Genomic DNA, 25049 nt, shown 5'->3' with positions numbered 1-25049 from the left:
ATGGGTTCAATGGCCGGAACTTTTACCTTATGTGAATTCAACTCATCCTATACAATAACTGACAGCAATTTGGTTCGAATCGGCGACAAAAAATTTTTGGAAAAAAACCATGTACCCCCCCTTTCTATCTAATTTTCACTTCGGAAAATCATTTAAACGCCCATAGCTCCCTTATTAAGCCACATATGGCAATGAATTTTGCACCGTTGGATTGCTCTTGTCAAGGCGCTTCTTCTGAGCCGAAAAAAATTTAACTGGATTTTTCCGTTCTAGAGAAATTAGCAAAAAACCAAAAATCCATATTTTTGGCTCCCACAGCAAAAAATGGGTTCAATGGCCGGAACTTTTACTATACCTGAATTCAACTCATCCTATAGAATAACTGACAGCAATTTGGTTCGAATCGGCGACAAAAAAATTTTGGAAAAAAACCATGTACCCCCCCCCTTCTATCTAATTTTCACTTCGGAAATCATTTAAACGCCCATAGCTCCCTTATTAAGCCACATATGGCAATGAATTTTGCACCGTTGAGTTGCTCTTGTCAAGGCGCGTCTTCAGAGCCGAAACAATTTTACTTGGATTTTTCCGTTTTAGAGAAATTCGCAAAAAACCATAAATCCATATTTTTGGCTCCCACAGTAATTAACCGACCTTTCGATCATTACTCTAGTCATATCGTGAACACTTTGAACGTACTCTGCACTTTCTCCTTTTTTGAACATTCAAGTTTACTCCCATTATACTTTCTGAAGAAAGACTTCCTCTCACTGACCCAAAATCCGAAATATCTCACCGTAAGTTTTATCCAAAGTACAAAATGTGATGTAAGGATAAATATCGAAACTGTGTCCAATTTCATTTTGAAATTTTTCCACGAAGATGTCTCCACACTTTTCGAAAACTTCTACGAACTGTTGCAAAATCTCAAAGTGGAAAGCTGGTGTCAAAAGGCGTCTATGTTTCTTCCATATCTCTCCTATAACATTGTTAAAAAGAAAAATCAAGGTTGTGGTTCTCACCTTCGCTCGTGACCAAGCCATTTCCTAGCCAAGGTTTGAAAAACTTGTACGAATCGGATTTTTTCAAGAATTTTGTGTCTCTCAGAACATATTATAGAATTTGATGATTAGACGTTAGGAACAGTCTATTAAACGCTCCCACACGAACTTTGAAGAAGACACCACAGACCTTTGTATATTTAAGAAAAGCTTGTCAATACATCTGAAAGACATATTTTGTTCAGTGGAAACATTTAAAGAAATTTGTACCGTTTCCTAAAAGGGGAGTCCAGGAGGATCTGCAGTTTTTGTATTGTTGCAAAATCTGAAGCAGAGTAATAAAGGAAGAATCACACAGACCGAAAGGACGATACTAAAACTGATTTTTCTCAACAAAAACTAATTGTAACTAATTGTACTGCATTTTCTCCAAGAAAATTATCTATTTATACATGAAATAATAATTATCAAAGTAAAGAAGTTGTAAACATTTTAATGATACCTAATTATAATATGTATTTTTGTAATTTAATTATAATAACATTTACTTACCTACCAACAGGTTTACATCTAATTACGCATAAACAAATAAAGCAAGAAAAGGAATGGTCGGGATAGAGAAAGAGAGGATGATCTACAATATACAATAGTATATTATTCAATGAGCGGATAATGATGGCTATTAGGTACTCGTGAGGATGATTTTGTATCACGAGCCGCAGGCGAGTGACTTAATTCATACGAGTGAATAGAATACTATACTTTTTCTACGGCTATGAAGAGAAATTGATAAATAAGTTTCATTATTAGACAAATTGAAACTTACGTTTTAAAATTATAACTTTGCGTACTTGATACTTGTTTTGAAATAATTATTCAAAAGGCCGTGGGTAATGAATCCTGTTGTCCAATGAAAAACACTGTAATATGTAATTACAGTATTATCCAACAAGAGTAGAAAAACACATGTGTAGGTTCATATAATTTTTTATTTCCTCATATCCATTTGGATCTATTTATTCTCAATCACGTGTTGACATTTTGTTAGTATAATTGAGGTGGGCGAGCAAAATCTTAAGCTTCAGATATCATCCATACACGCCATTAACTTATTGATGTTTTGAGGTAGCTCCAATTGGTTCAGTATTGTAACATGATCTCCATGCACCGTGGCAACTTGTACGGAGTGCTCGAAAAGCGTCGACAATTGGTAATCTTCTTCTTCGTCAACCATGGGATACCTGGCCTTGAACAAGTAAGCTTTCGACCTAATTTTAGAGTGGCAGACGTAATTTAAGGCTGCTTTGAACCGGTTATTCATTGCAATTCCAGCTTGTTTGTCCAGTTTTTGTCGATTGACAACTTCCGCAGGTATCAACGACAAACCTAAATCACACATCTCCTCCAAATCAGAACACTTCAAAAACTTTTCCTGAAACAGCACAATCTAGACCGGAAACTAAGTGTACCACAGAAATACCTTGTACGGCGCCAACAAATCCATCGGTACCAATATCGAAAAAATTTTGTACACGAGATTCGCTTGGAACTCGATTTCTGTGTCGCCCGGAAGAGACTTTAATACAGAGGACCGTATATATGTGGGTGAACCATCGAGTAAAATTAATTTGCCTCTATAACCTCTATTCTCTAACAAACTAACAACTTCTAGACTGACTAAGGTGCCGAAAGAGTAACCAATTACAGTGAACGGTTGGTCTCTAGATATGTTCTCTTCAATGTGCTAAAAAAAGAAAAGTATACTCTCAATTGCTTAGTGGAGTAGTTCAACTAACCGGCAGGATCCTTCTTGCAATCTCTTCTATAGAGTCTTCTGGGTTGTGGTAGCTGTACTGCACTCCCAAAACTCGAGCTTGGAGACTTTTTACGAAGCCGTCCAGATGCGTAAAGGCTCCTTCAATACCCGGAAAGACTAGAACCGTTTGCGCCTCTTTGTCTTGGCCTTCACCGGAGAGTGTTACAATTGGTCTACTATCGGCTTGGCTGTCTGGTATGAACTGGATGAGCATGTCTGTACCTTGTTCAGTCTTGTTCAGATTCTCCTCTTCTTCAACGTTCTTCTTCTCTGACTCGATCTCCATCAATCTGGAATGATGGTAGAGTCAAGAGTACCACATGTGTGAAAATCTTACTTGGCAAAACTCAAGCTCCTGACATCTTTGGTGGTGATGTAAATCTCGAATTCCTTCTCCAAAAGTTGGATGACTTCAGTGCCCATCATCGAGTCCATCCCCAGCTCGGCCAGCGTCGCATGTTGACTCACGGTCTTGATGTCTTTGATGCCCAAGACGTTGGCAACGGCTTCGACAGCGCTGAGCGCACCGTGACTCCTGTTGTACTTCTCTGCGACCAACATGCTGGCAACAATCGGATTGTCTTGCTTCAAGAGCCTGTCCAACACTTCGAGACAACTGGAGATCTTTTGTTGAAGAGTACCACCGATGACCAGTTCCTTGTTCTCCTTTTGCATCTTGGCAACGAGTCCCACGTCTCCTATGGCGCCCCACTGGATCGCCAAAGCTGGAAATCCGTCGCGTTTTCTCCTCTCACAAATCCTCTCCATGATCGAATTGGACATGCCGTAGTTGGTCTGACCAGCGTTGCCGCGACCGCAAGAAACCGAAGAGAAGATGACGAAATACCTAAACCAGAAAATCACAACCTGGGAATATTACTGAGTACTGACCTCAAATGTGGACAGATCTCGCGAGTTATTTGATCGAGGTAGGTGGTGGTTCGAGCTTTGGGGGCCAAGGACAGGCGGAAAGTCTCCTCGGTTTGGTCCTCAAAGAACGCATCTTTCAGGACCACGGCCAGATTGAAGATGGCGTCGATGGGACTTAGTTGTGTAGCTTCGTTGATCAAATCAAGACAGCCTTGCTTGGTTGTGACGTCTCGCGTCGAAATTTCAACCTCAACGCCGTAAGACCTCCAAAGTCTGGAGGGAGTTAGATGAAGATTCTCAATGTCACAAACTTACCTTATCCTTTGGGCTTGGTACCCTGTTTGTACTCCCGATCTGGAGACCAAGACCAATTTTCGGGCGTCCCTCAAGACCAGCCAATCGGCCAATTCCAAACCGACTCCTCCCAACCCTCCAATGATGACGTACGACTTGGTCAAGTCGCAGTTGAATCTTCAATGGAATTACACTAATTAGTACCTCAGGTGAGCCCCAAAGATGTGTTTTTGGACCTCTTCTATTAGTAGTACTCACCTCGGAAGCGCCGGGAATATCGTTTTGGGTCCAACACCTTGCACATTTCCTTCGTCTCTCACTTTCACCAACACCTTCCCGATGTGCTTCCCGGTGGTCATGTATTTGAACGCCTGCACCAGTTCGTCTCTGCCGAACACGACCCTCGGTAAGGGCTTAACGTACCCATCGTGAACACCTTTGTACATTGCGTCGACAAGTTTGATTTTTAATTCCGGGCATTTTTTGAAAATCTGATCGAACATGATTCCATGGTAACTCGCTCCTCGTTCCATCAAGAGAAGATTGAGACTCGAGTCGTTCGCAAGATCGAACTTTCCAATTTCTAAGAAGCGTCCGCCTGGCGCCAAGCATCTCACCGATGCCCTGAGCTTGTCTTCGGTCAAAGAATTCAAAACGGCGTCAACACCGCGATCGTTAGTACCGGTTTTGATCATCTCCTCGAAAGAGGTATCGCGGGAGTTGCCGATGTGACTTTCAGGAATCTGGGGATAATGCTTTCGAAGGTAGTCTCGCTTGTCTTGAGTCCCGACGGTGACGTAGATTTCGAACTGGTGGTGGAGACAGACGTTCAATGCGGCGAGACCGATTCCGCCGGTACCGGAATGGATCAAGATGGTACTCTTAGGTTTGAGGTCTACGGCCTGCAAGGCAAGTGGGTTAAAAGGCATATTCGTAGTTTGAAGGTTTCACCAAAAGCAAAGCGTAAACCACTGTGGAGTAGACAACGGGGATGGTGGCCGCGTCTTCCAAGCTCCACGACTCGGGTACCTCCCACAAGAGCTGAGAATCACCACTGACCTGAGTTGCTAGCGCACGATTGTCAATCATTCCCATGACTCGGCGCCCCCTTTAAGCAAATTATCATAGAAACGTGTGGTATTTGATTGAAAACGTAGTTACTTCGGATCTAATCCGGCGAACTCGAAGCCTATCATACACTCTTGTTCGATGCGGTCGGTGGTGATAGTTTCCGCGCTGATGCGACCCGTCGCCAGCATGATATCTTTGAAATTGATGGCGGAGTAGCAGTTCTGCAAGAGAGTGCAAAGTCATCATAGTCATATAAAATAAACTGCACTTACGTAGATTGGAACTTTAGTTTCTGGGAGTCGGGACTCGTCAATGAGCGCCCCTTCCAACCACCTCATGGTCGACAAGTCTCCCTTGACCGAAACGTCCCCGAAACAATGCTCACATTCCACTTCTTGTAGTTCTTCCAACAGCAAGTGCCTGTAAGTCCCCCACTTCCCCGACTTGTAAATGTTTATGGCTAGATTTTTTCTCAATTGATCTCTATAGAAAGGTAGTTGAGGGTCAAAATCTGGCGCCTGGTCCATCATGAAGAAACACTTGACTTTATGTCCCCCTGACTCCCTCCGGAGACAATTGACCAATCCTATCAAGCCGTTGGGTTCACGATTTTGACCGTAAACCACGACATTCTCTTCAGACTTTACAAAGTTTTGCAACTGAGACAACCACTCGGAGTTGTTCGATGACACCTCGACAAATTTCGTCTCAATGTTTGCTTCAGACTTCTTAAGAAGAACCACTTTCTCTTTGACCGTCGTGTACTCGGTGACAATTTCGATATTGTCTAAATCCGGGATCTCAAAGTCGACTTCTTCTCTAGTCAAGACAAAACCTTTAGGGTGAAGAGAGTTCAATACCTGTTTTAGGGAAGTGGGATTTTGTAAAAGTTTAGTGGCGACGATCAAGAGCAACTTGCTCTCAGGAGTTAAAACAAAGTGTTCGATTTTGACACCAGGAATCGGGTCCAAAGCAGTTTTGGTGGAGACTATCAGTTCAGGCGTGACAACCGGGACGTCGTCTAAAACTTTACAAACCAGAGACGAAAGAACTTCACCAGAACCCTCTAGTAGTTCAACTGCTTTGAAATGATTTTCTAGACTATTCTCGAGGATGATTTGAATATTGACTCTTATCAGCTGGGACATTTCGAGCGACTGCTGATTGGGAACGAATTCGTACTTCTCCAAAACTGGCTCCAAACGAGGTTTCTTCTTGGAAATGGACTTCGCTGTAAGCCCACGAATTTCAATTCCGCCAGATCTGCGCAAAAATAATGTAAAAGCGTCAAGGTTGGCAATAAATCATACTTTATGATACTGCATTCTTTGTAGACGTGCACCGGAATCAGCGATTCCTCATCTTTAAAACTGTCAACAACTTCTAAATGTTTCAACGGATCAATTGATAACTTCTTTATTCCTACAGGAACATAGAGCAATCTACTGTCAGCTTGAAGGATCTTCATTTGAAGCATTTTATCCAAGAAGGTGCTCCAGTTGTCCTCCCACTTGACCAGACCGGTAGATGCATTTATGTCACATCTCGCGATACCCTTAAACATACCACTGATCACGGTCTGTGAAAAAAGCTACACAACAGTGTCAGTCCTGCCTGTAATTGTAGCCTCGAAGGTAGAGTTCTTTGTAGATTTCGTCCTGTTCCAAAATTTGGGTCGGATCTTCGCTGCACAGAGAAAGTGATTTCAAATTTGTTTGTTCTTGACTCACATTAGAACCATGGGAAACTCGACCGGTTACAACAACCATGTCCCTGTGCATGACTTCAAAGTTGCCACTGCCTCTCTGAATGATAACTAAGAGTTTGATAAAACCACTCTTCGGCATCGTCACAGCTCGAATGAATTTGCAATTTTCGAAAATCACAGGCAAGTCGATGATTGCCAAGTGCCAACTAAGGGCAAGGGTCCGCCACACTAAACTCAGATATTCCGAGGCAGGGAACAAGTTGCGACCTGAAACTTATCTTCAGCGGGTTGTTCTAAGACCTAGACTAACAAACCATCAATGACGTGCCCCGCTATGTGCTTGAACTCTTCGTGCTCGTTCGAAACATTGTAATGCATCTGTTCGACTTCCGTCGCAATGAACTGAGTGAACTTATAACTGAACCAGCTCTTGTCGTGGTCCCATTTGACCATGGGCGAGATCATGGGAGTGCCTCGACTCACGGGGTACACAATTTCGGGATACAACTTGTGCAGTTGAGGATTGTAACCGCATTCGTACAATCTACAAAATTTTAAGTGAAAACCACATCACAATCTGGATTTCGGCAGATACCTTCCCAGAACCTCCAAAAACATGACGACATTGCCCTCCGCAAGCAACACATCTTTGTCGTTTAAGTGTTGGTCGGAAACGTTCAAGACGAACGAGTGTTTCGGCACTTTGAGCAACGTCTCGTGACTCAAAAAGTCGCCGCGCAACTCCAGTTTTGGCAAATTCGTGTTTTTGGCAAAGTATCCGTTTTCTTTCTTGGGAACTGATTTAGGCAAACTAGTCAATTCAGGGATGCCGTCGAAAAGGACGTTTGATTCAAAATTCAACGGTTTTTGACTGATCTTGTAAGCTGTCAATGCCGTTTCTTCTATGGTGATGACATCGTAGTAGTAAGCGCTAACTACCTTGCTCCAAGAGTCGCCATATACCGCAGTTGGGATCAGTTCTAACGATTTCAAGACGTCCACGAATCCGACTTGCACGGCGATGGCACCGAGGAGGTTGTCTTTTTGGATTTGATCCTTCAAAATCGTGTCCAAGATGTTGACGTTTTTGGTTGCCAAGATGTTATCGATTCTTTAAGTAAGATAGACTAGGGTGAATCTTCGAAGAAGGATGAAAGACTTACCTGGAAATTGTATTTTTGAAGATTGGAAATTGCATAAGATAAGAACCTAGAAGCTTGAAGGAGTTTTCGAACTGCCCGAAATAGACGTAAAGAGGTTTGTGTTGAAAGGAAAAGAACTTGGATGAGGTCCTGAGCGGACCGTTCTTCGACGCTATTGTGAAGCCTCGATAAATATGACTGTCAAAATTATTTTTGTAAATTTGATGGAATAATCCAACATGTTCCGCATCAAGTTCTCTACTGTTGACATCATTCAACAGAGACAAAACTGCTTCTTCGGTGCGCCCACTAACGCAGACCAACCTGGGAACGTCATCCCTGGGTTCTCCTCCGTTGACTTTCTTCTTTTTGAACCTTTTGAGCATGGTGTGACAGTTACTACCACCGAAGCCGAAATTGTTGATTCCTACGACAGCTTCGTCGCCTTCTAACTCCGTCAAATCGAGTACCACCTTCATCCTCCCTTGCTCGAACCCCTCCATTCCCGCCTTGATCTGTTTCAAATTGATATTAGGAGGAATCAACCCAGTTTCCATCGCTATCAAGGTTTTGATGATGGAACAAACTCCAGAAGATGGTTCTGTGTGGCCGATATTCGATTTTACAGATCCGACCAAGAGAGGTTTGTCGCGTTTTTTGGCCAAGGCGTCGTCGATGGCTTCGACTTCTTGGGGATCTCCGACTTGAGTGCCGGTTCCGTGCGCTTCCAAGAAGCTGAGTTCGGAGGGGTGGACCCCGGTGTAGTCGTAGATTTCCGTCATGAGCTGCTTCTGCGCTAGAGTAGAGGGGAAGGTGATGCCTTGTTCTTTGTAACCGTCACAATTAACTTTGGTGTTGATGACCTGTGCATAAATCCGGCGCGCGTTCTTCGCTTTTTGGAGAAAGATGCACGCGACGGCGTCACTTCTGACGTAGCCTCCGGCGTCTTGGTCGAACACGCGACATACACCGTCGCTGCTCAGTACTCCCAACCTGGAGGAACCACCGATATGGGTAAATTACTTCTAACGTGTACAGACAACAATACCGAAAGAACTGAAGGGTGTTGCATGGATGTAGAATTATATTGCTGCCGGCAACTATAGCATTGTCGCATTGTCCACTCCGGATGGCCTTGAATGCCAAATCCAAAGCGTTCAGAGAACTGCTGCAAGCGGTGTCGACAATATACGTTGGACCTTTCAGTTTCAAGAAGTAGCTAACCCTGTGGGCGTTCAGAGACTTGAAGTACCTAAAACGCACCGACTCAGTACCGGCAGTACCGCCGTCGAGACCTACCCTGTCATTGCAAATTTCTGGGGTTCTGTAGTATCCATCAGGATGTTGTTTGCCACGTCCGACCAACACGTACCCACGAAGACTCCGGTCCTCGAACCCTCTACCTCCAAGGGATTCATCCCGGCATCCATGATCGCCTCTACTACTGTCTCCAACAATACCCTCATCATGGGGTCCATAACGTCGGTTTGGCGGTGGTGCACCCCAAAGTATCCGGCATCGAAGCGGTCCACGTTGGGGATTTGGCCGCCCCTTTGGGGTATTTCCGGGTGGTCCAGTTTCCAGCGTCGGTCGTCGTCGTTTACCATGTCCGTTTTACTGAAGAGGTTGCCAAGATATTCGTGGACGTTTTTGGAATCCGGAAAGCGACCGGACATGCCGGAAATGACCACTTCTTCACCCGGAGGGGCGGAAGAGAGCCATCGGCTGTACTCGAAGTCAGGCTCGCCGGATCTAGCGTGAGGTTGACTCGCGTCCATCTCTAACTCACTCGATACTTGTCTGAAAGAACAATTACTGTTATAAAGTAATGTTGTAATAGCTATTTATTATACAAGTGTCTTATAAGGCAAATAAGTCAGGAAAGAAATGTTTAGCCACGAGAGCTTGCTCGAGTGGGCTAATTTTTCTTGAGTGAATTATTTGCTGTTAAGGCACGAGTGTAATACATAGTTTTATCCAACACCTCTTTCTATAACAGTTCTTAAAACATCATCAAAACCCAAAAATTTTATAGCGTTAAAAGTGGTTGTCATGTGGTTACTATGACAAATTGTTTTTTTGTTTACCACAAATTTATTATTTGAGAAAAAATTTTCAAAAAAAAAACTGCTTCTGCTTCTGCACAATAAACTGCTCAATTCTCTCTAAACTGTTAAAAAGTTTTAAAAGTCAGACAAATGAAATAGAACAAGGTATTAATTAATAAAAAATATAAAATATGTAAATAAATAAAAATTAAAAACTTAATATTTTAAACGGATTACAACAAATTTGACAACAATTTCATTATTCATGTGACAGTGAGCAAAGAGGGCGCCAAATATGTTGTACTGAAAGTTTTTTTCATCTGTTTTTAAAATACTTTCTGAATATTAATAACCAAAGCTTGTCTTATTTTTAACCTGATTGAATGCACACTTGTATTGAAAATAGCTATTGTTTATAAAATACAAAGTTTGTGAAGGCATTTAAATTGTTCGCTCGAATAAATCAACGGAAATTTATTCTGTTAAAATCTTTCATACAAGTGAATCGTTTGATATTGAAGAATATGGGAAACATACCTGAAAAAATGACAGCGCACGAATATTGAACGATCAAAACTGAACTGTGTATACTTAATATGGAAAAAAATTTCGCCCTTGTTAGGAAATATTCCACTTTTCTAACTCAAATTAGTATTCAAATATGTTCGTTTTCCAGACTCTCGTAGAAAATAGGAGATTACGTTACAAGTTCAGAAAAATGAAAGTTTACTAGACGAGTATGGCAAGTAGAAGCGTCAGCGAACCATGCGAGTCCAGTAAAATCACTTTTCTGACGAGCAGCGTACACTATTTTATCGCACTTTAAGAATATTAAAATTTGTTCGTAAAAAAGTTTTGCGAATAATTTGAAAAACTTTAGAAGGTAGATTTTCATTAGCCTGACAGAAATACTACATAACAACATAATTTTTTGAAATCGAATTTCAAAATGATGGAAAATAACTCAACAGATATTTTATTAAATGCTGCCCGAGAAGCTTCGTCAAGTCTACTTCCTGTAAAACAATACAAAAAACACAAAATGGTTGATTGCTATGCTGTAATGTTTGCTATGCTGTAAAGTGACCTATTACTGTACGATTTTGAGTGCAGCAATAGACAGGTGTCCCTGAAAAGCGCGGCAAAATTTTAACCACGAGCTACTGGCTTCATACAGGGTGTTTCTGCCATAGTGCATTAATTTTAACTGGTAATAGAACTCATCAAAAGGAACAACTTTTCTTTCTGCCATTTTGGCGAAAAACGTTGCGTAATGACTTAAAAAACTAGGAAAGATTTTCCTAAAACCGTTGATATCTCCAAAACTAAGCTACCTAAAAACGTGAACCAACCAGATTCTTACGAAGTGGATTTTTTGCTATACGGTAGATTTATTTGAATTTCGATTTCGGCGTTAAAACACGTTTTCTGGATGAAAATGGATGTTTTTTTCATATTAGCGCTGATCTCAATTAGCCATTGCAGTATTTAGTGGCGTAGGGCTATTTTAGTGAAAAATTTCACCAATTTTTTTTTAGAATTAAACATCCTTTTTCGGCAAAATGGTAGATAGAAAAGTTGTTCCTTTTGATGAGTTCTATTACCAGTTAAAATTAATGCACCTATTTCAGAAACACCCTGTATGTAGAACTCGGAAAAAATATTTAAAAATTTTTGTCAAAAATTAAAATGACATTTAATTTTTAATCTTCTACGTTGGTCCACAACCTCATAGTTAAAATTTCGACACATTTTAAAAATACACCCTTGTATATCATATTTTATAAAACGTACATCAATGCGGTTTCCTTGTTTTAAAGCATATTTCTTAGAGGTTACTTCGCATTGACGTACATTTTATAAAATATGATATACAAGGGTGTATTTTTAAAATCTGCCGAAATTTTACATACGAGATTGTGGGACAACGTAGAAGGCTAAAAGCAATTAAAAAAAATTGTATCTCAAAAATTAAATGTCAGAATTTTTTAAATATTTTTTCCGAGTTCTACATGAAGCCAAAAGCTCGTGGTTAAAATTTTGCCGCGCATTTCAGGGACACCTGTAGTTCATTAGTGTAGGTATAAAATACAAAAAAAAAAAAATTTTGGACCAAAATTTTCATAAATTTATGAAATATTAGGTATTATTGGTACTAATGTAGATACAAAATTGTCAGTAATTATTAAAAACAACAAATAATACAAAAAAATTATTGATTACTTACCCTGCTCATGAACTACCTGAGTAACACAAAACTGAACACAATACAAAGATGAGTTTGCTTAATTTATATGGTGAAATGGGTAAAGGTAGTGGGGGCGGTGGAAATTTAAGAAATTTAATGAGCAAGGTTATTTCTGTTTATTGACTTCTAACGCATATTATTTATACAAATTTCTTCATTACATTGTTCTTGTTTTCCAACCAATAAATTTAACACTTACCTATATTACATCCCCTATAAACAATTAAATTCTTCTCATGCCATCTCCTATTAATTATTAGAGATTGTCAAATATACAGGTGTCCCAGAAATATCGCCCCAGAGATAAATGGAAGTATTTGTGTAGATGTGATAATCTGAATTTTAAAGAAGAAAAGTCCTATCTCAAGCCATAATCGAGAAAAGACATCCTAAACTGGACCAATCAAAGATTTCGAATTTCGAATTTTGTTGCGTATTAATTATTATTATTTTTGCTGTCGAGCAACTTGTCCGATTTTTTAATAACCTGAGGACGAGCCTCTGGAATTGGTGAAATTGAAAACTACTCGGTTATGTGAGCTAGAGGAAAATTTATTTTAGTCATCTTGGAGTCTCTTGTGCTATCGGCACTTATGGGGAGGCAGTTCTGGGACAGGCTGTACACAAATTAAAGTGATAATAAAAAATTAGGTACCTTTTCAGTTTATTCATCTATGACCCGGGTTTCCTGTTTGCGCACAACAAAAGTAGTTTTCAATGCACATAACACAAAGGATTGCCTTAATTAACAAAAATGATGTAAGTAATTGCAGCTTGAGGAAACAGGAAACATTTCAGTATTTTAAGCTCAGACAGAGTAGGAAAAGCAGGAGAGGAGAGGAGTTATGCTTATGCTCTACTGTAACTATTATTGCAAGAGTACATTTGCAACATGTTTGTGCTTTTGAAACTTCACCAAGAGTCTGCTTATTTTATCAAATTTATTTTTCCTTGTGTCACGTTCAATTTTTGTTACAGTTGCTTGTCTCTTCAACGCCAACTTCGACGCCAAATTTAAAAAAAAAACACTCGTTACAATTTTGCATGGTCGCATACTAGTTGCGTCGCGCGGTCAGATTTTAATCCGGGTCGCTTAACAGCTTGTGTACTATAATATAATATTGCGTCCCGAAGACCTTCCAGGAAGACTGCTTATTAATTACAACCAACAATAGTCATTTTTCAAAGTTATGTGATACCTACTTATTCCATAATAACAGAAATCTGTGGAACATACTTTATCGCAATACATACAGGTGTCCCAGAATGAACCAGCGTAATTTTAACCACGAGCTACTGGCTTCATGTAGAACTCGGTAAAAATATGTATTTAAAAAATTCTGTCAAAAAATAAAATGACATTTAATTTTTGAGGTACATTTTTTTTATTGCTTTTAGTCTTCTACGTTGTTCCACAACTTCGTAGGTAAAATTTCGGCACATTTTAAAAATACACCCTTGTATATCATATTTCATGAAATGTACACCAATGCGGTTTCCTTGTTTTAAAGCATATTTCCTAAAGGTTAGGTACTTCGCATTGGCGTACATTTTATAAAATATGATATACAAGGGTGTATTTTTAAAATGTGCCGAAATTCTACCTACAAGGTTGTGGGACAACGTAGAAGATTTTGTTGAAGTGGCAGAAAAATACTGGCCGCTGTTCCGCAAATGTACAAAATGTACGGTTGGCTTCAAAAAAAACGGGAACTGTCAGAAAAAGTTTTGTCAGATTTTATTAAATTTTTATAGTTTGAAACGGCCTTTTAGAATTTAGGTTAAAAAACTGCACTTATGTGTCAGAAATACAACTGTCAAACAGACATAAATTGACAATTTAAATTTCCAATTCACATTGGGTCAAATTTCATTTCCCATTTTTTTTGAAGCCAACTGTACAAACTACAAATGTACTAAATAATATAACGGGTGACTATTAAAATTTTCACTTGGAGTTGGCTTTGAACGGGTTTTTATTTTTTCTGTTACTTTAGACACACGCAAGAACGAACGACAAATGTCAGTCAGTACAATTGAAACATAACCAAATTAAGAGAAAAACATTTATTGAAATGTCAAACTTGTCAGTGTCTAAGGTGCAACGGAAAACAAAGAATGATCCATAGCCAACCCTAAGTGAAAATTTTAATAGTCACCCGTTACAAAATCAGTAAAACACTTTGAAGTTAGTTTACTGAGGTCTTTTTATTTTTACACATTAACATTTTTTGTTTGTCTTTTTATTTTTACGCATGAGCATTTTTATAGGTATAAATAAAAATAAATAACATGTTGTATTTAAAAGACGCGCCATATCCAAAAGTTGACAATCTCACTATCAGAGGTCGCCTCAATTCCCGTCGCTGTTGCGTCGCTGTACTCGCTGTCGCAGTCAAATAGTCAATTTCAAAGAAGTAAAGAAGTTTTGAAATTAACATTACATGGGGTTGTATTTGGGTGAGTTCTTTTGTGGTTTAGAGTATTGCGCATTGCGATAAGGGGACATTGAGATTTTCTCCACCATTTACTGATCACTGCAATGTCAAGGCTCAACGATAAAGTTAGAGTAAGAAAGTAGTTAAGTTATAACCTGAAAAATGAACTGAAAGAAATGGTTGTGTGGAAATGAAATATGAAATAAATTGTTTATTCAATTGGCGAACTTCCAATAAGTGTGAAAAGTGCGGCAAGAACAATTACTTAGTCAAATGTCCGACTCCGAAGTTTGTAACAGAGTGACTGGTTTAGTGGTTTCATGTTTGGCTTGGAACGTACGAAGGGAGAACGCCATTTTGAACAACTTGTACGAATTTAACTGTGATTTTTTTGAAGACTCGCTCTCATATTTGAAACACTACGTAAGTAGGTACTAGTTTTTTTATAGAAATTTGTTTGTTCATTTTTGTGCACTATTCATTCACCTATTAAGACAACTTTTCCAGTGACGGCCAAAAGTTTTTCAGCTTGCATAAGTAATTGTTTTTGTTTTCACCACGGCTTCCTAGATTAATAAGAGTCGAAGCCTCTAATACGGCTGGTCGAGTTCCTTGAACTGTCTGTTCCTTCAAAAGCCAAAAGTATAGTAGCGCCCTCTACCAAAAAACGAAAATTATTTAAATTAAATTAATGAAAAATCGTATTAATGTTTTTTTTTCTCTCACTTACTACACTTTAAAATCGTATGTACAGTCGATGGACAAATAAAACTGGGACAAAAATGACAATCACATAAGTCAAAATTTACAAATTTGCATCGTTTAATTACGGCTTTATCACAAATAGGGAAATAGGTTAACTTTGGTATGACATATTATACAGACACTGACAAATATATTGACAATTCAATGGTCTGATTTACATAGATTAAATTTTAAGTGTTTTATTTGTCCACCGACCGTACATATTTCAGTTATTAGTCTGACCCACTACATATTATTATCATCTATTATTATTTTATACCGGGTGTATTATGAAAAATCTTGGGTGCCGTAACTTCCTTACTTTTCATACGATTTTAATAAATGATGTGTCAAACAAAATCGTTTTAAATGGGCTACAATTCGAATTGATCCAATATTTGTTCTTGAGTTCTGCTTTTGACAGATGATAGTCAACTTTTTTTTTCAAATGGCACTATTACCTTTTTTGCTCAGTTTTATAGAGATTTTTATTTTGAATATGAAAGTGTAAACAACCATGCTCATGCATAGAAACAAAAAGAAGAAATTAAAAAATAATGTATTTTTTTTTAAATCAAGCAGTCATTAAACAGTAATAATTTTCGTTTTTAAAGTCTGTCACTGAAGATATTTCCTCAAGTTGTTATTAGTACTCGTACACGTAAGCACTTTCCAACATGCTATGCCTTGTATGTATTGAAAAAAAAACAACTTAGAAATTAAAATTTTATTGAAACGTGCCCTTTACGCTATAATGTTATTAATGTCTTGCGCGAGCTGCGATTGGTTCAGCATGGTCACGTGATCGCCATCCACAGTAGCAACTTGCACGGAGTGCTCACACACCCTCGACAATTGATAATCTTCTTCTTCGGTGACAATGGCATACTTGGCCTTGAACAAGTACGCTCTCGATTGAATTTTGTCGTGAGAATACTTGTAATTTATGACGGCTTTGAATCGTTTATACAGCGCCACCGCCGCTTGCTTCTCCAGTTTTTCTCGATTGGGAACCTCGGCAGGTATCAACGTCAAAGCTAGATCGCACCTCTCTTCCAAGTCAGAACACTTCAAAAACTTATCCTGAAACAGCACTATCTAGACCGGAAATTAAGCGTACGACAGTAGTACCCTGTACTGGGCCAGCAGATCCACCGGTATTAACAACGCCAAAATTTTGTATATGAGATTGGTTTGAAACTCGGCTTCGGTGTCGCCCGGAACAGATTCTAACCTAGAGGACTTTAGATACGCCGGTGAGCCATCGATGAACACGATTTTTCCTCTATAACCTCTACTCTCTAACAAACCAAGAACTTCTAAACTGACTAAGGTGCCGAAAGAGTAGCCGATTAAAATCAACGGTTGGTCTCTGGATATGTTCTTTTCAATGTGCTAAAAAAAAAAACATACTCTCAATTGCTTAGTGGAGTAGTTCAACTAACTGGAAGGATTGTTTTTGCAATTTCTTCTATAGAGTCTTCTGGCTCGTGGTAGCTATATTGCACTCCCAAAATTCGAGCTTGAAGACTTTCTACGAAGCCGTCAAGATGCGTAAAGACTCCTTCAATTCCCGGAAAAACTAGAACCGTTTGCGCCTCCTTGTCTTGGCCTTCACCGGAGAGTTTTACAATCGGTCTACGATCGGCTTCTCTGTCTGGTATGAACTGGATGAGCATGTCGGTGCCTACTCGACTCTTGTTCACACTCTTCTCTTCCCCAACATTCTTCTTCTCTGACTCGATCTCCGTCAACCTGGAATGACGGTAGAGTCAAGAGTACCACACATTTGAAGTTTTTACTTGGCAAAACTCAAGCTCCTGACGTCTTTAGCGGTGATGTAAATCTCGAATTCCTTCTCCAAAAGTTGGATGACTTCAGTGCCCATCATCGAGTCCATTCCCAGCTCGGCCAGTGTCGCATGTTGACTCACGGTCTTGATGTCCTTGATGCCCAAGACGTTGGCAACGGCTTCGACAGCGCTGAGCGCACCGTGACTCCTGTTGTACTTCTCTGCGACCAACATGCTGGCAACAATCGGATTATCTTGCTTCAAGAACCTATCCAACACCTCCAGACAACTCGAGATTTTCTGTTGGAGAGTACCACCGATGACCAGTTCCTTGTTCTCCTTTTGCATCTTGGCAACGAGTCCCACCTTGAACAACAACAGTCAGAACTCTTCAGCTATTGCTTGGTCCAAACGTACGTCTCCGATGGCGCCCCACTGGATCGCCAAAGCTGGAAATCCGTCGCGTTTTCTCCTCTCACAAATCCTTTCCATAATCGAGTTGGCCATGCCGTAGTTGGTCTGACCGGCGTTGCCGCGACCGCAAGAAACCGAAGAGAAGATGACGAAATACCTAAACCAGAAAATCACCACCTGGGAAGCTTATTCAGTACTGACCTCAAATGTGGACAGATCTCGCGAGTTATTTGATCGAGATAAGTGGTGGTTCGAGCTTTGGGGGCCAAGGACAGGCGGAAAGTCTCCTCGGTTTGGTCCTCAAAGAGCGCATCTTTCAAGACCACGGCTAAATTAAAGATAGCGTCGATGGGACCTAGTTGTGTAGCTTCCTTGATCAAATCGAGACAGCCTTGCTTGGTTGTGACGTCTCGCGTCGAAATTTCAACCTCAACGCCGTAAGACCTCCAAAGTCTGGAGGGAGTTAGATGAAGATTCTCAATATCACAAACTTACCTTATCCTTTGGGCTTGGTACCCTGTTTGTACTCCCGATCTGGAGACCAAGACCAATTTTCGGGCTTGTCTCAAGACCAGCCAATCGGCCAATTCCAAACCGACTCCTCCCAATCCTCCAATGATGACGTACGACTTGGTCAAGTCGCAGTTGAATCTTCAATGGAATTACACTAATTAGTACCTCAGGTGAGCCCCAAAGATGTGTTTTTGGACTCTTCTATTAGTAGTACTCACCTAGGAAGCGCCGGGAATAACGTTTTGGGTCCAACACCTTGCACATTTTCTTCGTCTCTCACTTTCACCAACACCTTCCCGATGTGCTTCCCGGTGGTCATGTATTTGAACGCCTGCACCAGTTCGTCTCTGCCGAACACGACCCTCGGTAAGGGCTTAACGTACCCATCGTGAACACCTTTGTACATTGCGTCGACAAGTTTCTCTTTTAATTCGGGCGAGTTTTTGAAGATCTGATCCAGCATGATTCCGTGGTAACTCGCTCCTCGTTCCATCAAGAGAAGGTTGAGACTCGAGTCGTTCGCAAGATCGAACTTTCCAATTTCTAAAAAGTGTCCGCCTGGCGCCAAGCATCTCACCGATGCCCTGAGCTTGTCTTCGGTCAAAGAATTCAAAACGGCGTCAACACCGCGATCGTTAGTACCGGTTTTGATCATCTCCTCGAAAGAGGTATCGCGGGAGTTGCCGATGTGACTTTCAGGAATCTGGGGGTAGTGCTTTCGAAGGTAGTCTCGTTTGTCTTGAGTCCCGACGGTGACGTAGACTTCGAACTGGTGGTGGAGACAGACGTTCAATGCGGCGAGACCGATTCCGCCGGTACCGGAATGGATCAAGACGGTACTCTTGGGTTTGAGGTCTACGGCCTGCAAGGCAAGTGGGTTAAAAGGCATATTCGTAGTTTGAGGGTTTCACCAAAAGCAAAGCGTAAATCACTGTGGAGTAGACAACGGGGATGGTGGCTGCGTCTTCCCAGGTCCACGACTCGGGTACCTCCCACAAGAACTGAGAATCACCACTGACATGAGTTGCTAGCGCACGATTGTCAATCATTCCCATGACTCGGCGCCCCCTTTAAGCAAATTATCATAGAAACGTGTGGTGTTTGATTGAAAACTTAGGTACTTCGGATCTAATCCGGCGAACTCGAAGCCTATTAGACACTCTTGTTCGATGCGGTCGGTGGTGATAGTTTCCGCGCTGATGCGACCCGTCGCCAGCATGATATCTTTGAAGTTGATGGCGGAGTAGTAGTTCTGCAAAAGAGTGCGAAGTGATCATCGTGATGTAAAATAAACTGCACTTACGTAGATGGGAACTCTAGTTTCTGGGAGTCGGGACTCGTCAATGAGCGCCCCTTCCAACCACCTCATGGTCGACAAGTCTCCCTTGACCGAAACGTCCCCGAAACAATGCTCACATTCCACTTCTTGTAGCTCTTCCAACAGCAAGTGCCTGTAAGTCCCCCACTTCCCCGACTTATAAATGTTTATGGCTAGATTTTTTCTCAATTGATCTCCATAGAAAGGTAGTTGAGGGTCGAAATCTGGCGCCTCGTCCATCATGAAGACACATTTGACCTTGTGTCCCCCTGGCTCCCTCCTGAGACAGTTGACCAATCCGATCAAGCCGTCAGGTTCGCGATTTTGACCGTAAACCACGACATTCGCTTCAGATTTTACAAAGTTTTGCAACTGAGACAACCACTCGGAATTGTTCGACGACACCTCGACAAATTTCGTGTCAGTTTTTTCTTCAGACTTCTTAAAAAGGATCAGTTTCTCTTTGACCGTCGTGTACTCGGTGACAACTTCGATATTGTCCAAATCCGAGATCTCAAAGTCGACTTCTTCTCTAGTCAAGACAAAACCTTTAGGGTGAAGAGAGTTCAATACCAGCTTTAAGGAAGTGGGATTTTGTAGAAGTTTAGTGGCGATGATCAAAAGCAAGTTGCTCTCAGGAGTTAGAACAAAGTGTTCGATTGTGACACCAGGAATCGGGTCCAAAGCAGTTTTAGTGGAGACTATCAGTTCAGGAGTGACGACAGGGACGTCATCTAGAACTTTGCAAACCAAAGGCGAAAGAAGTTCACCAGAACCTTCCAGAAGTTCAACCACTTTGAACTGATTTTCTAGACTATTCTCGAGGATGATTTGAATGTTGATTCTTATCAGCTGGGACAAATCGAGCCACTCCTGATTCGGAACGAACACATATTTCTCCAAAACTGGCTCCAAACGAGGTTTTTTCTTGGCAATGGACTTCGCTGTAAGCCCACGAATTTCAATTCCGCCAGATCTGCGCAAAAATAATTTAAAAGAGTCAGGGTGGGCACCAGATCGTACTTTATGATGTTGCTCTCCTTGTAGACGTGCACTGGAATAAGCGATTCCTTGTCTTTGAAGCTTTCGGCTATTTGATGATGTTTCAATGGATCTATCGTTAACTTTCTTATCCCCACAGGAACGTAGAGCAATCTACTGTCAGCCTGAAGGATCTTCATTTGAAGCATCTTATCCATGAAGGTGGTCCAATTGTCCTCCCACTTGACTAGACCGATGGAGGCACCTATGTCGCACCTCGCAATACCCTTAAACATACCACTGAAAACAATTTATGAGAAAATCTACACGACATTGTCAGGCTTGCCCGTAATTATATCCCCGAAGGTAGAGTTCTTTGTAGATCTCGTCTTGCTCCAAGACTAGTGTTGGATCTTCAGTGTTCAGAACATTTGGTTCTAAATTTATTTGTTCTTGGCTCATATTGGAACAGAGAGTAATTCGACCTGTCACAACAACTGCGTCTTTGTTCATAACTTCAAAGTTGCCAGTGCCCCTCTGGATAGTGATGATGAGTTTGATAAAACCATTTTTCGGCATCGTTACGGCACGTATGAACTTGCAGTTTTCGAAAACCACCGGCAAGTCGTTCACCAACAGTCTCCGACTTTGAGCGAAGGTTTGCCACACTAGATGCAGATATTCTGTGGCGGGAAACAAATTGCGACCTGAAACGTTTCATCAGTAGATTGTTCTAATTTCTAGTCCAACAAACCATCAATCACGTGCCCCGCTACGTGCTTGAACTCTTCGTAGTCGTTCGAAACATTGTAATCCCTCTGTTCGGCGTCTGACGCAATAAACTCAGTAAACTTGTAAGCGAACCAGCTCTTGTCGTGGTCCCACTTGACCATGGGCGAGATCATGGGAGTGCCTCGACTCACGGGGTACACGATTTCGGGGTACAACTTGTGCAGTTGAGGATTGTAACCGCATTCGTACAATCTACAAGAATTTAAGTGAAAACGAAATCACAATCTGGATTTCGGCAGATACCTTCCCAGAACCTCCAAAAACATGACGACATTGCTTTCCGCAAGTAACACGTCTTTGTCGTTTAAGTGTTGGTCGGAAACATTCAAGACGAACGAGTGTTTCGGCACTTTGTGCAACGTCTCGTGACCCAAAAAGTCGCCGCGCAACTCCAGTTTTGACAAATTCGTGTTTTTGGCAAAGTATCGGTTTTGTTTCTTGGGAACTGATTTTGGCAAACTATTCAATTCAGGGATGCCGTCGAAAAGGACGTTTGATACAAAGTCCGACGGTTTTTGACTGATCTTGTAGGCTGTCAATGCCGTTTCTTCTATGGTGATGACATCGTAGTAGTAAGCGCTAACTATCTTGCCGCAAGAGTCGCCGTATACTGCGGTTGGGAGCAGTTCTAAAGATTTCAAGACATTCACGAATCCGACTTGCACGGCGATGGCACCGAGGATGTTGTCATCTTGGATTTGATCCTTCAAAATCGTGTCCAAGATGTTGACGTTTTTGGTTGCCAAGATATTATCGATTCTTTAAATAAAGTAGACTAGGATGAATCTTCGAAGAAGGATTAAAGACTTACCTGGAAATTGTATTTTTGAAGATTGGAAATTGCATAAGATAAGAACCTAGCAGCTTGAAGGAGTTTTCGAACTGCCCGAAATAGACGTAAAGAGGTTTGTGTTGAAAGGAAAAGAACTTCGATGAGGTCCTGAGCGGACCGTTCTTCGACGCTATTGTGAAGCCTCGATAAATGTGATTGCCAATATTCTTTTTGTAAATGTGATGGAGTAACCCAACATGTTCCGCGTCAAGTTCTCTACTATTGACATCATTCAACAAAGACAAAACTGCTTCTTCGGTGCGCCCACTAACGCAGACCAACCTGGGAACGTCATCCTTGGGTACTCCTCCATCGACTTTCTTCTTTTTGAATCTTTTGAGCACCGTGTGACAGTTATTACCTCCGAAACCAAAATTGTTGACTCCTACGAGAGCTTCGTCGCCTTCTAATTCTGTCAAATCGAGTACCACCTTCATTCTTCCTTGCTCGAACCCCTCCATGCCTGCTTTGACCTGTTTCAAATTGATATTAGGAGGAATCAACCCAGTTTCCATCGCTATCAAGGTTTTGATGATGGAACAAACTCCAGAAGCTGGTTCTGTGTGGCCGATACTCGATTTTACAGATCCGACCAAGAGAGGTTTGTCGCGTTTTTTGGCCAAGGCCTCGTCGATGGCTTCGGCTTCTTGGGGATCCCCGACTTGTGTGCCGGTTCCGTGCGCCTCCAAAAAGCTGAGTTCGGAGGGGTGGATCCCGCTCTCGTCGTAGATTTCCGTCATGAGCTGCTTCTGCGCTAGAGTAGAGGGGAAGGTGATGCCGTGCTCTTTGAAACCGTCACAATTGACTTTGGTGTTGACGATTTGGGCGTAGATCCGACGCGCGTTCTTCGCTTTTTGGAGAAAGATACTCGCAACGGTCTCCCCTCTGACGTAGCCGCTGGCGTCTTGGTCGAACACGCGACAGACGCCTTCACTGCTCAGTACTCCCAACCTGGAGAAAAAACCGACATGAGAACGCGTTTATTAACGTGTGCAGGTGACAATACCGGAAAAACTGAAGGGTGTTGCCTGGATGTAGGAGGAGATTGCTCCCGCTGACTACAGCGTTGTCGCATTGTCCACTCCTGATGGCTCTGAACGCCAAATCCAAAGCGTTCAGAGAACTGCTGCAAGCTGTGTCGACGATGCACGCCGGACCTTTCAGTTTCAAGAAGTAGCTGACCCTATGCGCGATCAGAGACCGCATGTACCTAAAACGCACCGACTCAGTACCGGCAGTACCGCCGTCGAGACGTACCCTGTCAGTGGAAATTTCTGCGGTTCTGTAGCACTCATCAGGAGTTTGTTCTCCATGTCCGACCAACACGCACCCGCGAAGACTCCGGTCCTCGAACCTTCCAACTCTGAAGGATTCATTCCGGCGTCCATGATCGCCTCCAGCGCCGTCTCCAATACAATCCGAATCATGGGGTCCATGTTGTCTGCTTGACGGGGGTGCACGCCGAAGTATCCAGCATCTAATTGGTCGATGTTGCGAATTTTAGCACTCCTTTGAGGAACCTCCGGATGGTCCAATTTCCAGCGTCGGTCGTCACCGTTCACCATTTCCGTTTTAGTAAAGAGGTTGTCGCGAAATTCGTGAATGGTTCTGGAATCCGGAAGACGACCGGACATGCCGGAAATTACCACCTCTTCGCCCCCAGGGGCGGAAGAGAGCCATCGGCTGTGCTGGAAGTTGGGTTCGTCAAATCGATGAAGAGGTTGGTTAGCGGCCATCTTTATGATCGCTCTTCTACTCGATACTTGTGTGACAAAACTGTCGAAATAGTCGAAATTCAAATTAAAAACTAATCGAATCCACAAAGAATCTCATCGCAGCAGGATTTTCCGATTGATTTAATAGTACCATCCGATTTGTTCTTTTTTCGTAATACAGTTATTGAATGAAGTAAGTAAAATATACAGTCTGATTTTGAAAGTTGTGCAGATTTTTTAACCTGAGGTAGTACATGTTAAAACAAGACAAAATAACCCAACTTGCCTTATACGGCGAGTACTTGTTCGTGGCTGGTTTTCAATTTCGTGAAGAATTTGTTCTTCTGCAACAACTAAAAAGCTATCTTTTCTTTTGGCGACCAAAATCGCGATTATTCATTTCGAAACGCCCGAAATCGCGAAGATGCTGCACAACGTTTACGAAAGGTTCGTTCACTGGGAAGTATCCTTCGAAGAAACTTTTCACCGAATGTCCACGGGTTTCGCCATAGATCAAAACCATATCGGTTTGAATCGAGGTTAAGAAATTATTTTGTCAAAGTGACTTAATTTTGAATTAAATGACAAGAAAAATCTTATATTTTTGACCCATTTATAAAATTCAGTGGCTCCCAAACTTTTTTTGAAAAACTTTTAGCCCCTTTTTCTCGAAAAATATCAACATTTGTATAAGGCATCATTGGCTCAATCGTTACTTATTGTGGAGTTCTACCCCTGGTTAAAATATCTGGACAACCTTCAAAGTCACCCTGTACATACAGTATTTGCTAAAAAAATTATCGAAAAACTGAAATTCGCTGATCCCCAGATTTGGCACCTGTTGACCTTATCTGGACTCTTGTAAAATAAAAAATAATGAAAAACCAGAAAAATTCAGTTTATGAAATTCTAAGAGTAACTTTTTAATAAAATGTTTGAAATTAAATTAATCAGAATTATCAATAAATGTTAAAAACAACAACTTCCACCTGCGTGAAGTTGGGACTCACCCTGCTGGTAATTAGTCCTTTCACTGCCCGAGTAACGCCAAACTGAACACTTCACTTTCGAATTTTATTATTTAGGTCCCTTTATATGAAATAGCGTGAAGGGGGGCTGAGTGTAACAAATTGAATATACACCTCACAATGCTTATTACAAGGCAATGAATGTATGAATAATGATTTTCTCAACGAAACATTTTTCTTTGAAGTCTCCCACTAAACACGATAAATTAAAATCTTGTCGATATAAGGTAGTCTTGAAATTATTCAAAAATCTCATGTGACACGTCTAAATCGGTTAGTTTGTA

At 41.3% G+C, this 25049-nt stretch overlaps 2 protein-coding genes across 2 annotated transcripts; both read right to left on the bottom strand.

Annotated features, from left to right (window-relative positions):
- Nucleotides 1–1979: 1979 nt before the first annotated feature.
- LOC138127522 (fatty acid synthase-like) lies at nucleotides 1980–12216 on the bottom strand. The gene is made up of 18 exons (XM_069043553.1): nucleotides 12178–12216; nucleotides 9202–9702; nucleotides 8951–9154; nucleotides 7924–8895; nucleotides 7356–7871; nucleotides 7075–7304; nucleotides 6667–7027; nucleotides 6363–6620; nucleotides 5325–6315; nucleotides 5143–5273; nucleotides 4933–5089; nucleotides 4240–4883; nucleotides 4003–4158; nucleotides 3709–3960; nucleotides 3155–3664; nucleotides 2798–3107; nucleotides 2482–2745; nucleotides 1980–2433 (listed from the first exon to the last, which is right to left on the bottom strand). Exons 2-18 carry the CDS (start codon nucleotides 9678–9680, stop codon nucleotides 2083–2085), a joined length of 6786 nt encoding a protein of 2261 aa, XP_068899654.1. The 5' UTR covers nucleotides 9681–9702; nucleotides 12178–12216; the 3' UTR covers nucleotides 1980–2082.
- A 3876-nt stretch (nucleotides 12217–16092) lies between these two features.
- On the bottom strand, nucleotides 16093–25008 carry LOC138127523 (fatty acid synthase-like). The gene is made up of 19 exons (XM_069043554.1): nucleotides 24748–25008; nucleotides 23280–23798; nucleotides 23029–23232; nucleotides 22002–22973; nucleotides 21434–21949; nucleotides 21153–21382; nucleotides 20745–21105; nucleotides 20441–20698; nucleotides 19403–20393; nucleotides 19221–19351; nucleotides 19011–19167; nucleotides 18318–18961; nucleotides 18082–18237; nucleotides 17788–18039; nucleotides 17590–17743; nucleotides 17183–17538; nucleotides 16826–17135; nucleotides 16512–16775; nucleotides 16093–16463 (listed from the first exon to the last, which is right to left on the bottom strand). Exons 2-19 carry the CDS (start codon nucleotides 23756–23758, stop codon nucleotides 16125–16127), a joined length of 6774 nt encoding a protein of 2257 aa, XP_068899655.1. The 5' UTR covers nucleotides 23759–23798; nucleotides 24748–25008; the 3' UTR covers nucleotides 16093–16124.
- Between the last annotated feature and the right edge of the window lie 41 nt (nucleotides 25009–25049).

This window comes from Tenebrio molitor, chromosome 4, assembly GCF_963966145.1.
Source record: "Tenebrio molitor chromosome 4, icTenMoli1.1, whole genome shotgun sequence".
In the NCBI taxonomy this organism is placed as follows: Eukaryota; Metazoa; Arthropoda; class Insecta; order Coleoptera; family Tenebrionidae; genus Tenebrio; species Tenebrio molitor.
This window is presented reverse-complemented; position numbering and strand designations above follow the sequence as displayed.

Coding starts and splice junctions, on each gene's coding strand:
- LOC138127523 (XM_069043554.1), bottom strand. CDS start 23,758: ATGGCCGCTAACCAACCTCTTCATCGATTTGACGAACCCAACTTCCAG. Junction 18,962..19,010: donor TGATTTACGCTTTGCTTTTG/GTGAAACCCTCA, acceptor CTTGCCTTGCAG/GCCGTAGACCTCAAACCCAA. Junction 16,776..16,825: donor TTGCAAAAACAATCCTTCCA/GTTAGTTGAACT, acceptor TTTTTTTTTTAG/CACATTGAAAAGAACATATC.
- LOC138127522 (XM_069043553.1), bottom strand. CDS start 9,680: ATGGACGCGAGTCAACCTCACGCTAGATCCGGCGAGCCTGACTTCGAG. Junction 7,028..7,074: donor AGCGGGGCACGTCATTGATG/GTTTGTTAGTCT, acceptor GATAAGTTTCAG/GTCGCAACTTGTTCCCTGCC. Junction 3,961..4,002: donor TACCAAGCCCAAAGGATAAG/GTAAGTTTGTGA, acceptor AACTCCCTCCAG/ACTTTGGAGGTCTTACGGCG.